At 38.2% G+C, this 15,439-nt stretch overlaps 1 protein-coding gene across 3 annotated transcripts in view; it reads left to right on the top strand.

Moving 5' to 3' along the window:
• The window catches only part of GABRB2 (gamma-aminobutyric acid type A receptor subunit beta2), a 293,005-nt gene extending 279,240 nt beyond the window's left edge, over positions 1–13,765 (top strand). For all 3 annotated transcript variants that reach the window (XM_060146526.1, XM_060146527.1, XM_060146525.1), the window contains one exon: positions 13,418–13,765. In XM_060146526.1, coding sequence (XP_060002509.1) covers positions 13,418–13,765 — 348 coding nt within the window. The remainder of the gene's footprint in view (positions 1–13,417) is intronic.
• Positions 13,766–15,439: the final 1,674 nt, after the last annotated feature.

Raw genomic sequence — 15,439 nt, 5'->3', positions numbered from 1 at the left:
GTCCGTGTCCCCTGCATTGGCAGGCGGATTCTTAACCCCTGCACCACCAGCGAAGCCCCCCTTAGCCGGATTTGAATGTGTGATCCTGGCCTTAGTCTAACCCTCTCAGTAATTCAATTTAGCAAGTTTTATTCTGAGTACTTATTTTGTATCAACGGTAGTGGTCAGCATTAGGGACACATAAGCAACAGGATACATGTTTGCCATCATGAGGGAAACAAGGATTCAGCGAGATTCAGTATCAAGAAGACTGACCCTGGTAAAAGGAGTTAGCAAAGACTTCCTTAAATTCACATAGACTTTCTAGAAGAAGAACACCAGCGCCCAGAATCCACCAGGATTAGAACTGGCTCTCATCTCTAGAGTTGGTGTTCTTTCCACTCTGCTGTGAGTGTTGGAAGGGGCAGAGACCCATTTGAGGGGGCCAAAAAGCCTTTACCTCTCAGCCTTTACCTTTCAGACCCACATGAGGAGCCTCAGTCCACTGGACAGGCCAGGCTTGTTGAGTGCCTTTTTTACAACTGACCCTGTATTAGTCATAACTTTTATAAAAGCCTTCTCTTCTGGGGTCCTTTGGAGAGAAGAGCCTTACTCTCTCTGCTCCTGAGGTCTACCTCTTACTTCATCTAAAAGCTTCACTGTCACTTGAAACAAGAACTTAAAACCTCACCAAGCTCACTTGGTTTATCCACGTGTCCAGATGGATTATTTTGGTACATGACTGAAGCAGAATCTTACCACCTTAGGACAACGTTAGAGCCACACAAGTGACTGATCCATAAACAATACATTAATGTGATTCCTTAACAAGGAATCAGTCCACTAAGATAACCTCAAGATACGTATTCACATGATCTACCCATGAGAATTTAAAAATTGAAAATCAGAACAATTAAGTCGCTCATATCTTAATGCCACCAGTGTCCACTTCATAAGTATTTTACCCCATAGTGAAAATACTTAGTAGAAAAAGTACAAGGTTTGAATCTGCAAACATAAATTTAAATTATTGTTTTACCACTTAGCTACCCAAGAGCTTTGGGATTTTGGTGGGAAGGGTTATTTACAAAATGCTAATAATACTAACTCCTCCTAATATGGTTGTGAGATTTCAGACATTTACAATAGCCTCATAGAAGCAAAAATGCAGGGTGAAAATAACCTCAGCCCTTTTATTTTTCTACTAGCTTTTATTAAAAATGGCCATCCTTCTGCAACTACCTGGTATCTCAGCAATATTCTCCTATTATTTATATTCCAGTTCTAAACTCCATATCTGGTTACTATTTCTCCATTTACTTCGGTAGAGGGATTCGAAAAGTCAAAGATGTTGGCCTTCTCTTGGATCTCCATTTCATATTCTCGTTGGGTAAAATTTGCTTTCACCTCTTAGAACGCTGAGTGCACACTAGGTAGTTTCAGAGTGTTTTTCTCTTGGAAAGAGTGTTTTGGATATTCCCAGACGGTTAACAGTTCATTGCCTTAACATTTAAAGTTACTCAGGGCACAGTGTCATTTCATGGGCAATAAAACAAGGTCTCCTACCCACACACTAGTCACAGTAATTGAAAATTGCAGAGTGAGAATTTCTTGGATTTTTTTGCAATTTCTCACTCTTCTCTGGATGATATGAGTGGTGAACTGGGATTTAAAATAGCCCTGTTGTCCCTTCCCAAGATAAGCGTGTGATGCTGCTGGGTCACTGACGGATGCGATTTGTTTCTCTATATAAGACAATAGGACAGGGACATCTCTCCAGAACATATACCTATCACTGAAAAAGTTTCATGAAAAGAAGCAGCAAACCTGAAATCAGTCCTGGAATTAGCTATTTATTATATAAAAATAAGGTCCACGCTTCATTGTTTAATGCAGTATCTTTTAAGCAAAGTGGAACTCGGTTAACCAAATGTGTTTCTTTTCTTTTTGGAGAAAGATGTTGGGATGGGAATGGGAAGAAGGAAAAGAAAACCTCTTAATCCAAATGTTTAGCATGAAGTTGCCACTGTTAGAACCATCAGTGCATGGGTCAGTCTGGAAAAGGAATCCATCCCACTACCTAACAGAACAGCTGAACAATCTATGTGAAAACTGCCCTCCTTCGCAGAGGATCATTTGTGGAAGGTTCAGAATGCTGGTGCAAATAAATCAGTCTGTTTCCCCAAATTTCAGCATTTCATTCTTGATTGATAAGCACAGTAATTCCAGGTAAAGCATAATTTCAACAGCAGATTGTTGAACGGGGAACAGAGGACTTTCTTTTATTGGCATTGGCCTGCTTAGTAGGGCCTCTCCAAAAACCCTTGTCGGGAATGGACACTTGTGAGTTAAAAGTCAACTGTAGAAAGCCAGTAGTGTAGACCCTTAGACAAAAGCAAGGCCTGCAGCAAGCTTCTTGCAAAGGCAATTTATCTACAGAGAATGACAATTTATTCATTAGTTTCTCCCTTTCATCTGTTTCCCTTCATGTATTTTTGGTTTCCTTCTCTCTCATTTTAATTACTGTCAACAATAATCTCATGGGTGTTTAAATAGGTGAAAATTGCAAGACAAAAAATATTGATCAGTATTTTGTTTTGTTTTCCAGGGCACTAGAGATTGCTCCATGCTCTTTCTGATAAGTTAAAGAGGAACCATCTCTTGTTAATGTTCTTACCAAAAAAAGGGACAGTTTAGTGGTTTCTCCTGTGTCTCTACAAGACAAGTGAAGAGAAAGGCAATTAGCAAGGCCACTTGGGCAAGTCTGGAAAGGGTGGGATAGAGACTCATTTTTAAAACAGATTAGCTAAATTCATGTGACAGTTGCTATTCCTTCCATTTTCTGAAATTTCATCACCTAAGTACAGCCTGATACTGAGAAGGCATTCCAAGAAAGAACTTATAATTGAAGAAAGTGTCAAGATATGCAATTGTATCATTTCATCCTTAGGAGCAGGAACCATGGAACAAACAGATTAAATGCCAGCTGTACTACTTATTAACTGCAGCTCTGGGCAGATCACTAACTATCCTTAATTCTCAATCTCCTTATTTTTAAAATGAGACTATTAATAATAATAACTTCCTCATATGTTATTGTCAAGATTAAACATTACAACCTAGCAATTCCACTATTGGAGATATATATATATATATATATATATATCCAAAAAAAAACCCAAAAAACTCTAATTTGAAAAGATAAATGCCACCCCAGTGTTCATAACAGCATTATTTACAATAGCCAAGATATGGAAACAACCTAAGTGTCCATCAACAAATGAATGGATAAAGAAGATGTGGTATATACAGACAATGGAATACTACTCAGCCATAAAAAAGAATGAAATTTTGCCATTTGCAGCAACATGGATGGACTTGGAGGGTATTATGCTAAGTGAAATCAGTCAGACAGAGAAAGACAAATACTGTATGTTATCACTTATATGTGGAATATTAAAAATACAACAAACTGGTGAATATACCAAAAAAAGAAGCAGACTCACAGATACAGAGAACAAACTAGTGATTACCAGAGGGGAGGGGGAGGAGGGGCAACATAGGGATGGGGAAGTGGAAGGTACGAAGTACTGGGTATAAGATAGGCTCAAGGATGTATACAACACAGGGAATACGAGGATGTATCAACACAGGGAATACGAGGATGTATCAACACGGAATATAGCTAATATTTTGGAATAACTATAAATGGCAAGTAACCTTTCAAAATTGTAGAAAAAATTAAAATTAAAAAATTCTTTAAAAAGATTAACTATTACAGTTGTGTAAAGACTTTAACACAATGCCTGTCTCTAGTAAATGATAAATGGAAGTTAAATGTGTTCTCTCTCTATGAAAACTGCTTTTCACCTTGATGGTGTGGACAGTGGTCAGAACTTCAGCTTTTTCATTGTTCCTCAAGGCCTCTGCTGCTGCTTTATTTAGTCATGTCCTTCTCCTACTGTACAACAGACCAGTAGTTTTCCAAATGTGAACCCTAGCCCAGCATCACCTGGGAACTTTTTAGAAATGCAGATTACTGAGCCTCCCAGACTTACTAACTGAGGAATTCTGGGAGGGGGCCCAGAGATCTGTGTCTTAACAAGGCTTCCCAGGGAACTCTGGTGCACATTAAAGTTTGGGAGCCACTGAAATAGACTCTCCCCCCACCAAACCACTACCTGAGTCAGGCTTCCTTGGCTAATTTTAGGAGATGCTGAAGGCAGCATGGAATCTTATTGCATTGAAATAATCATCAACAGACAGGAGCTATTACACTGTTTTATTACTCTTAATTAACTCACTTCATTTTTCTGAACTTCGGTTTCCTGACCTGTAAAATGGAAATACAGCGTATTCTGCAGTGGTGCAGTAGGTACGTCCTTCAAAAAAAACCCTCACATCAGCAACCACCTTCCAAAAACAAACATTTCAAAGGGGAAAGAAGGAAAGATAATAGTTGTTCAATTTCACATGCATAAAAGTTATTTTTATTTATTTTTATTTTATTTAAACAATAAAGGTGATTAAAAGTAAATAAACTCTACAGATAATTTACTATGACAAGCTCAACATAATAAATTTAAAAGGCTCTCCCCTTTTACCACTTGAGGTACATATAAAAGAGCCTGTTGAAACACATATACAAAGCTTTTACCCTTGATCTTTGCTCCCAACACAGTTCATTCACATCCTTTGAAGGGAAGAGAGCAGTAAAAAGACAAGGGGGAAAAAGGAAAATGCAGCTAGTTAACCAGCTAGCCACCAAACCCAGCAGCTGCTAGATGCTTTTGGTCCCAGCCAGAAGGATTGAAACCCAGCACTGTTCTGCATACTGAAGATTGTATTACTCTAGCAGAGTTCCTTAATTTCAGTTGGAGTTGTGAAAAATTCTTATTATAGGTGGAAACTGTCTCTGATGTCTTTCCTGCCCTGCCTATGTAATAGGGTTGTTGAGACCCATAAACAGGATGAATTGTGTCTCAGTTGAGACTCGAAGAGAGAGACATGTATTATCTTGCTTAGCATCAGCAAGTCAGGCATGTCCAGATACAAACGCAGTGTCATCAGGTCATGGATTCTCCATGTCTCCTTATGTTTGCTCCTTTTCAAGTTAGGATCTCCTCTTACAGTTGAAGCATCTCAACAGATTCAGTAGATTCAGGGCCACATACTTCTAGGTACAAATCCAGTGGAAAAGTTTGAGAGTCTTTACTCCGGTATGCCTATCTGAAGGCTCATGACATGCCGTTGGTTCTGAAATGGGCATGTATCCATCACTGAAACAAGCACTGTGTCAGGATTGCTCTGATTGGCTATGGCCACACCTGAAGCACAGAAACTGAGAGTGGGGAAAGTGGTGGTTCCTTAAATAGAATTTTTGCTAGTGGGGCTGATGGACGTTCAAACCACAGATGTTTACTTACTTGCAAGTGTTATAGTTAACAGGACTTTACATGAGCTCTCATCTTTAGTGATGTATTTAAATCAAGACACTCTTTATCTACCCCCTCATTAAGGAAATTTTGCAAGCCTCCAAGTGACTGCCCCTACCATGCACTGAGACCGTCTTCTTTTTATGAGTTGTAGAGTGCTCTAGGGGTTTGGTGCTGTGGCTGTGCCTTAGCATGGCACAGTGAAAGAGACCTGATTACAGTTCCTGCTCTGCCACCTATTCACTGGGTGAACTTGTGTTAAGTTTCTTAACCTCTCTGTGCCTTATCTCCTGAGCATGAGATCTGTGCTGATCCCAGAGGACTAATGGGAAACTGAAAGGTCAGTATGTAAAATGCTTAGTCTTAGTTACTAGATACTACTCACTAAATTCCATTCTCGTGCATAAAAATGGGGCATCTGCCATATAAGTGGTCCAGGGTATCATTGGAAATGTTGTTTTCCAGATCTCGGGTGCCTGAGCCTGCTGCTCTAGCAAGAGACCTGTATGAATAGAGGCAGAAGCCTTAGAGTAGAAAAGGAACTTAAGGGGTAGTCCCATGCAGTTCCAGTCTTCAGAATGGTGTTGCCAAATTAAATCCATCGTATTGTTGAAGCATGAAGACGTTAAGTGAGATATTAAGTGTCACAAAATTAATTTCATTCAATCAGCATTTATTTCTTGAGCATCTGCTAGGTTCCAGGCACTAGGTACAAATTTTAGTTATGAGATAAATAGTTACTAGGGATATACTGTACAGCATGATGACTATAGTGAACACAGCTGTATGATACATAGGAAAGTTAAGAGAGTAAATCCTAAGAGTTCTCATCAGAAATTTTTTTCCTTTTTTTTTTCTTTTCTTTGTATTGTATCTACATGAGAAGATGGATGTTAGCTTAACCTATTATGGTAATCATTTCACAATATATGTAAATCAAACCATCATGTTGTGTGCCTTAAAATTATACAGTGATATATGTCAATTATTTCTCAGTAAAACTGGAAACAGAAAAAGTAAAATACACAAACATTGATTTAAAAATTTTTTTTTTAATTATTGGCAATAGATACATTCTGAGTCATCACCAAAATAAATATACTATATTGTTAATAATAGTTTGTTGCAGTTAAGTTTTATTATCCAGACCGATGGAGGCCTCTTAAAAATAAGACACAAAAATCTTCCCTGCTTACAGAACAAAAAGCATTACATAATCATTTAATTTGGGGGATTCATGATGTCAGTATTCATCCTTTACTTTAGCTTTGCCAAGAAGAAATAATCCAAGAGAAAAAAGGGTCACTGTATCTACATAGCCACCTTAATTCTACTCCCTGGGCCCAGAATTCAACTCAGTATAGATAACTCTGGGCTAACTCTTAAGTCCTGCCTGCTTCCCTTCCATTGCAAGTCAATTCCTCACCCCTTTCATCCCTCCACCACCCGCAGTCTGTTCAGCTCTTATTTTCAAGTTCCTTGTTGTTCTGAATTCTGTTGCATTTTGGCAAGTCACATGTTGCCTGCATTTTTATTGTTCAGAATTCTTCCTTTACCCTATTTACAATGACACTGCAAATTTAAGGTGACATCTTGTAACTGGGCATTAAGATACATCAATTAAATGAAGTTATACAAAAATGTTTCTGGCGTGTAATCAGGTGCTTAATATATGTTACCTGTGGTTTTTCTTTTTCTTTTTTTTTTCTTTTTCTTGGCAATGAATAAAAGATTTATTTCTTTTTCTTTCTTTTAACATCTTTATTGGAGTATAATTGCTTGACAATGGTGTGTTAGTTTCTGCTTTATAATAAAGTGAATCACCTATACCAACACACATATCCCCATATCTCCTCCCTCTTGCGTCTCCCTCCCACCCTCCCTATCCCACCCCTCTAGGTGGTCACAAAGCACCCAGCTGTCTCTCTGTGATATGTGGCTGCTTCCCACTAGCTATCTGTTTTACGTTTGGTAGTGTATATATGTCCATGCCACTCTCTCGCTTTGTCACAGCTTACCCTTCCCCCTCCCCATGTCCTCAAGTCCATTCTGTACATCTGCGTCTTTATTCCGGTCCTGGCCCTAGGTTCTTCACAACCACTTTTTTTTTTTTTTAGATTCATATATATGTGTTAGCATACAGTATTTTTTTTTTGTCTTTCTCACTTACTTCACTCTGTATAACAGACTCTAGGTCCATCCAGCACTCTACGAATAACTCAATTTCGTTTCTTATTATGGCTGAGTAATATTCCATTGTATATATATGTGCCACATCTTCCTTATCCATTCGTCTGTGGATGGACACTTAGATTCCTTCCATGTCCTGGCTATTATAAACAGAGCTGCAATGAACATTGTGGTACATGACTCTTTTTGAATTATGGTTTTCTCAGGATATATGCCCAGTAGTGGGATTGCTGGGTCATATGGTAGTTCTATTTTTAGTTTTTTAAGGAACCTCCATACTGTTCTCCTAGTGGCTGTATCAATCTACATTCCCAGCAACACTGCAAGAGGGTTCCCTTTTCTCCACACCCTCTCCAGCATTTATTGTTTGTAGATTTTTTGATGATGGCCATACTGACAGGTGTGAGGTGATACCTCATTATAGTTTGGATTTGCATTTCTCTAATGATTGGTGACTTTGAGCATCCTTTCATATGTTTGTTGGCAATCTGTATATCTTCTTTGGAGCACTATCTATTTAGGTCTTCTGCCCATTGTTGGATTGGGTTATTTGTTTTCTTGATATTGAGCTGCATGAGCTGCTTGTAAATTTTGGAGATTAATCCTTGGTCAGTTGCTTCATTTGCAAATATTTTCTCCCATTCTGAGGGTTGTCTTTTGGTCTTGTTTATGGTTTCCTTTGCTGTGCAAAAGCTTTTAAGTTTCATTAGGTCCCATTTGTTTATTTTTGTTTTTATTTCCATTTCTCTAGGACGTGGGTCAAAAAGGTTCTTGCTGTGATGTATGTCATAGTGTTCTGCCTATGTTTTTCTCTAAGAGTTTTATAGTGTCTGCCCTTACATTTAGGTCTTTAATCCATTTTGAGTTTATTTTTGTATGTGGTGTTAGGAACTGTTCTAATTTCATTCTTTTACTTGTAGCTGTGTAGTTTTCCTAGCGCCACTACTTGAAGAGTCTGTCTTTCCTCCATTGTATATTCTTGCCTCTTTTATCAAGGATAAGGTGACCATATGTGTGTGGGTTTATCTCTGGGCTTTCTATCTGGTTCCATTGATCTATATTTCTGTTTTTCTGCCAGTACCATACTGTTTTGATGACTGTAGCTTTGTAGTATAGTCTGAAGTCCGGGAACCTGATTCCTCCACCTCCGTTTTTCTTTCTCAAGATTGCTTTGGCTATTTGGAGTCTTTTGTGTTTCCATACACATTGTGAAATATTTTGTTCTAGCTCTGTGAAAAATGCCATTGGTAGTTTGATAGGGATTGCATTGAATCTGTAGATTGCTTTGGGTCGTGTAGTCATTTTCACAACGTTGATTCTTCCAATCCAAGAAGATGTTATATCTCTCCATCTGTTTGTATCATCTTTCATTTCTTTCATCAGTGTCTTATATAGTTTTCTGCATACAGAAATATATAGTTTTCTGCATATAGGTCTTTTGTCTCCTTAGGTAGGTTTATTCCTAGGTATTTTATTCTTTTTGCTGCAATGGTAAATGGGAGTGTTTCCTTAATTCTCTTTCACATTTTTCAACATTACTGTATAGGAATGCAAGAGATTTCTGTGCATTAATGTAGTATCCTACTACTTTACCACGTTCATTGATTAGCTGTAGTAGTTTTCTAGTAGCATCTTTTGGATTCTCTATGTATAGTATCATGTCATCTACAAACAGTGACACCTTTACTTCTTCTTTTCTGATTTTGATTCCTTTTATTTCTTTATCTTCTCTGATTGCTGTGGCTAAAACTTCCAAAACTATGTCGAATAATAGTGGTAAGAGTGAACAACCTTGTCTTGTTCCTGATCTTACAGGAAATGGTTTCAGTTTTTCACCATTAAGAATGATGTTGGCTGTAGGTTTGTCATATATGGCCTTTATTATGTTGAGGTAAGTTCCTTTTACGCCTACTTTCTGGAGGGTTTTTATCATAAATGGGTGTTGAATTTTGTCAAAAGCTTTTTCTGCATCTATTGAGATGATCATATGGTTTTTCTCCTTCAGTTTGTTAATATGGTGTATCATTGCTTGATTTGTGTATATTGAAGAATGCTTGCATTCCTGGGATAAACCCCACTTGATCATGGTGTATGATCCTTTTAATGTGCTGTGGGATTCTGTTTGCTAGTATTTTGTTGAGGATTTTTACATCGATGTTCATCAGTGATATTGGCCTGTAGTTTTCTTTCTTTGTGACATCTTTGTCTTGTTTTGGTATCAGGGTGATGGTGGCCTCATAAAGTGAGTTTGGGAGTGTTTCTCCCTCTGCTATCTTTTCGAAGAGTTTGAGAAGGATAGGTGTTAGCTCTTCTCTAAATGTTTGATAGAATTCGACTGTGAAGCCATCTGGTCCTGGGCTTCCATTTGTTGGAAGATTTTTAGTCACAGTCTCAATTTCAGTGCTTGTGATTCGTCTGTTTCTATTTTCTATTTCTTCCTGGTTCAGTCTCAGAAGGTTGTGCTTTTCTAAGAATTTGTCCATTTCTTCCAGGTTGTCCATTTTATTGGAATATAGTTGCTTGTAGTAATCTCTCATGATCCTTTGTATTTCTGCCGTGTCAGTTGTTACTTCTCCTTTTTCATTTCTAATTTTGTTGATTTGAGTCCTCACCCTCTTTTTCTTGATGAGTCTGGCTAATGGTTTATCAATTTTGTTTGTCTTCTCAAAGAACCAGCTTTTAGTTTTATTGATCTTTGCTATTGTTTTCTTTGTTTCTATTTCATTTATTTCTGCTCTGATTTTATGATTTCTTCCCTTCTACTAACTTTGGGTTTTGTTTGTTCTTTCCCTTGTACCTTTAGGTGTAAGGTTAGGTTGTTTATTTGAGATGTTTCTTGTTTCTTGAGGTAGGATTGTATTTCTATAAACTTCCTTCTTTGAACTGTTTTTGCTGCATCCCATAGATTTGGGGTTTTCGTGTTTTCATTGTCTTTTGTTTCTATGTATTTTTTTATTTCCTCTTTGAGTTCTTCAGTGATCTCTTGGTTATTTAGTAGTGTATTGTTTAGCTTTTATGTGTTTGTATATTTACTGATTTTTTTCTCTCATGGGTATCTAGTCTCATAGCGTTGTGGTCGAAAAGATACTTGATACGATTTCAATTTTCTTAAATTTACCAAGGCTTGATATGTGACCCATGATATGATCTATCCTGGAGAATGTTCCATGAGCACTTGAGAAGAAAGTGGATTCTGTTATTTTTGTATGGAATGTCCTATAAATATCAATTAAGTCCATCTTGTTTAATGTATCATTTAAATCTTGTGTTTTCTTATTTATTTTAATTTTGGATGATGTGTGCATTGGTGAAAGTGGGGTGTTAAAGTCCCCTTCTATGAATGTGTTACTGTCAATTTCCCCTTTTATGGCTGTTCGCATTTGCCTATGTATTGAGGTGCTCCTATGTTGGGTGCATAAATATTTACAATTGTTATATCTTCCTCTTAGATTGATCCCTTGATCATTATGTAGTGTCATTCTGTGTCTCTTGTAATAGTCTTTATTTTAAAGTCTATTTTGTCTGATACAAGAATTGCTACTCCAGCTTTATTTTGATTTCCATTTGCGTGGAATATCTTTTTCCATCCCCTCACTTTCAGTCTGTATGTGTCCCTAGGTCTGAAGTGGGTCTCTTGTAGACAGCATATATACAGGTGTTGTTTTTGTATCCATTCAGCCAGTCTATGTCTTTTGGTTGGAGCATTTAATCCATTTACATTTAAGGTAGTTATTGATATGTATGTTCCTATTACCATTTTCTTAATTGTTTTGGGTTTGTTATTGTAGATATTTCCTTCTCCTGTGTTTCCTGTCTAGGGAAGTTCCTTTAGCATTTGTTGTAAAGCTGGTTTTGTGGTGCTGAATTCTCTTAGCTTTTGCTTGTCTGTAAAGGTTTTAATTTCTCCGTCAAATCCGAAGGAGATTCTTGCTGGGTAGAGTAGTATTGGTTGTAGGTTTTTCCCTTTCATCACTTTAAATATGTCCTGCCACTTCCTTCTGGCTTGTAGAGTTTCTGCTGAAAGATCAGCTGTTAACCTCATGAGGATTCCCTTGTATATTATTTGTTGTTTTTCCCTTGCTGCTTTTAATATTTTTTCTTTGTACTTAATTTCTGATAGTTTGATTAATATGTGTCTTGGCATGTTTCTCCTTGGATTTATCTGGAATAGGACTCTCAGCGCTTCCTGGACAGGATTAACTATTTCTTTTCCCATATTAGGGAAGTTTTCAACTATAATCTCTTCAAATATTTTCTCAGTCCCTTTCTTTTTCTCTTCGTCCTCTAGGACCCCTGTATTTTGAATATTGGTGTGTTTAATGTTGTCCCAGTGATTTCTGAGACTGTCCTCAATTCTTTTCATTCTTTTTTCTTTATTCTGATCTGCAGTAGTTATTTCCACTATTTTATCTTCCAGGTCACTTATCCGTTCTTCTGCCTCAGTTATTCTGTTATTGATTCCTTCTAGAGAATTTTTAATTTCATGTATTGTGTTGTTCATCATTGTTTATTTGCTCTTTACTTCTTCTAGGTCCTTGTTAAATGTTTCTTGTATTTTCTGCAGTCTATTTCCAAGATTTTGGATCATCTTTAGTATCATTACTCTGAATTCTTTTTCAGGTAGACTGCCTATTTCCTCTTCATTTGTTTGGTTTGGTGGGTTTTTACCTTACTCCTTCATCTGCTGTGTGTTTCTCTGTCTTCTCATTTTGCTTATCTTAGTGTGTTTGGGGTCTCCTTTTCACAGGCTGCAGGTTCTTAGTTCCCGTTGTTTTTGGTGTCTGCCCCCGGTATCTAAGGTAGGTTCAGTGGGTTGTGTAGGCTTCCTGGTGGAGGAGACTGGTGCCTGTGTTCTGGTGGATAAGGCTGGATCTTGTCTTTCTGGTGGGCAGGATCGCATCCGGTGATGTGTTTTGGGGTGTCTCTGACCTTATTATGATTTTAGGCAGCCTCTCTGCTAATGGATGGGGTTGTGTTCCTGTCTTGCTAGCTGTTTGACATACGGTGTCCAGCACTGTAGCTTGCTGGTCATTGAGTGGATCTGGGTCTTAGTATTGAGATGGAGATCTCTGGGAGAGCTTTTGCCATTTGATATTACGTGGAGCCAGGAGGTCTTTGGTGGACCAATGTCCTGATCTCAGCTCTCCCACCTCAGAGACACAGTCCTGACACCCGGCTGGAGCACAAAGACCCTTTTGGGAAGTCTGCGGTCTTTTGCCAGCATTCAGTAGGTGTTCTGTAGGAGTTGTTCCACGCATAGATGTATTTCTGATGTATTTGTGGGGAGGAAGGTGATCTGCATGTCTTTCTCCTCTGCCATCTTGAAGACCTCTCCTTACCTACTCTTTTTAGTTCTAGTTTTATCATGAATTCATCTGTAGTTAGTCTTCTATTTTGAGCACAATTCAATAATTCATCCTCTAATGCTATTTCATACCTAGTTCAGTTTAATTTTTTAGGTAGTTGTAATTAAGACTGTAAATTCTTTAAAGGGGGGTGTCATGCTTTCCATTTATCTGTGTGCTCTAAGTAGAAATCATGAAAATGATACTCGCAACAATCTATTATACCTTTACGTCATTACAGCCGTCCTCTAGGGTTGGATTATTATACCATTTAATAAATGAAGAAGCTGAAACTCACACAGGTGATAGTTGCAGAGCCACAATTCAAATTTAGATCATGTCACTGCAAATCCAGTTCTCTTAACCACTATGATAAATTTCTAAACTACATATCATAGTGCCTTGTGTAATAATCACCATTAAAGGCTTATTATTTTGAAAGTCTTGTTTGGTTCTTCTCCTTTCCAGATGGACCCCCATGAGAACATATTACTGAGCACTCTTGAGATAAAAAATGAAATGGCCACTTCCGAGGCTGTGCTGGGACTTGGAGACCCCAGGAGCACAATGCTGGCCTGCGATGCCTCCAGCATCCAGTATCGGAAAGCCGGGTTACCCAGGCATAGTTTTGGCCGAAATGCCCTGGAACGGCACGTGGCACAGAAGAAAAGCCGCCTGCGGAGACGCGCCTCCCAACTGAAAATCACCATCCCCGACTTGACTGATGTGAATGCCATAGATCGGTGGTCCCGCATATTCTTCCCAGTGGTTTTTTCCTTCTTCAACATCGTCTATTGGCTTTACTATGTGAACTAAAACATAGCCTCCCATGGGAAGCAAGGACTAGATCCCTCCTCAAACCAGTTGTACAGCCTGACGTAGAACTTGGAAAACACATCACTCCAGGACAAAAGTGATGCTAAAATACCTTAGTTGCTGGCCTATCCTGTGGTCCATTTCATACCATTTGGGTTGCTTCTGCTAAGTCATGAATACACTAAGGTCCCTGTGGTTTTCCAGTTAAAATGCAAGTGATTTGTACACATGCTGGCAAAACTGAGTCTGAGTGTCCCACTTTTTCTGCTTAGTACACAGCCTATATGGAGGGCAGTAATTTAGAAGATATTCTAGAAGGGTCAATAGCGTCATCAGTCATTTCGCAGAGAAGCGGTCGTACCCAGATACCCCCCGTCTTCCTTCCTAAGGTTGGCATCCGGTCTGCTGTGCCACGCAAACATGCTAACTGAAGATGGTCTATGCCTGTCTTATTAAGGTGATAATGGTGCCATGGGAAGTTGATTCCCACTGGATTGTAGAAGGTTCTCATGTAGTTCAAACAGGATAGGGAGAGTCAAGACAGAGACTCAGGAAACCAGTTTGGCCAGGCTCTGTTTGCTTGAGCATAAGAATCAACTCCAACATATTCTACTTTGACATTTAGAGAAGGGGAGACTTCTGAACGTTTTCATGCATGGGGGCCAAAGAAATTTTTCTAAGAGGCTATTTCCGAGGTCGTTAAACTAAGAGTTAATAACCCAGAGCAGAGTGGAAAATCCAGAAACAGCTGTTGTAACAAAATTAAAGCAAGTGAGCAGCATGACCCTTATCAGCCCCTTGTAGCATCTGGTCCACACATACTGTGTTCAGTGGCGAAAGGTAAAGTGAGAGAGATTTTTTTCCTCCAACCTCACAAGCTTTTGACAGCATACCTAGAGAGGTTTTTATAGTTTATCTAATAAAAAGACACCCCCCAAATAGAAAAGATAGTGGAATTAGAATCATCTTAGGTTACGCTGGGAGTCATTCCAATATATGAATATAAAGCACAGACAGAGCTAGCAAACAGGATGCTTTTCTCAGACAGTGTCAGCTGTCTCTACAACATTTTCCTACAGTATATTTCTGAATTTAGGTTATTTCAAAGGAAGGATTTGTTTATTTCTTTAGAGGATTAATGGTCTTTTCTAACTTTTCTTGCTTCTGAAATTCTGATTATATGCTTAAGAGACAGACAAAGTAAGGCTTTGGAGAGATTTTGAGAGAACTATGTTTCCTTATGTGCAGTGAAGTTCACCTTTGTATCTTTCATAGCAAACAGTACTTCAAAGATTATGTGCACAAGTAGGGTTACTTTGTAGTTTTGCTGGGTTTGATTTTTTTAAGGGTGATTTCATTGTGTATGTTGCAATCTGCCTAATCAAAGAAAATAGGAAAAGTCATGGAAAACAGAATAACATTAACATGGTGAATGTTATGAGCCTCAGTTGATACTGTAGAAAAATATATAACATAATCAGGCAGGCACGAGGTACTGTTTTTATTCAATTTTTAAATTATGTCATTGTGCTTCTTTCTATACTAATTGGATATATGCATTCGTATGTTGGACAGGCAAGAGAATAAGCTAATATATTTTATTCTGTCAATGTGCGGTTCATATTTTGCCTTTCTTGGAGAAAATAGTGAATTGCTCATTTTTCCTTAGAGTTT

This window comes from Lagenorhynchus albirostris, chromosome 3, assembly GCF_949774975.1.
Source record: "Lagenorhynchus albirostris chromosome 3, mLagAlb1.1, whole genome shotgun sequence".
Lineage (NCBI taxonomy): Eukaryota > Metazoa > Chordata > Mammalia > Artiodactyla > Delphinidae > Lagenorhynchus > Lagenorhynchus albirostris.
This window is presented reverse-complemented; position numbering and strand designations above follow the sequence as displayed.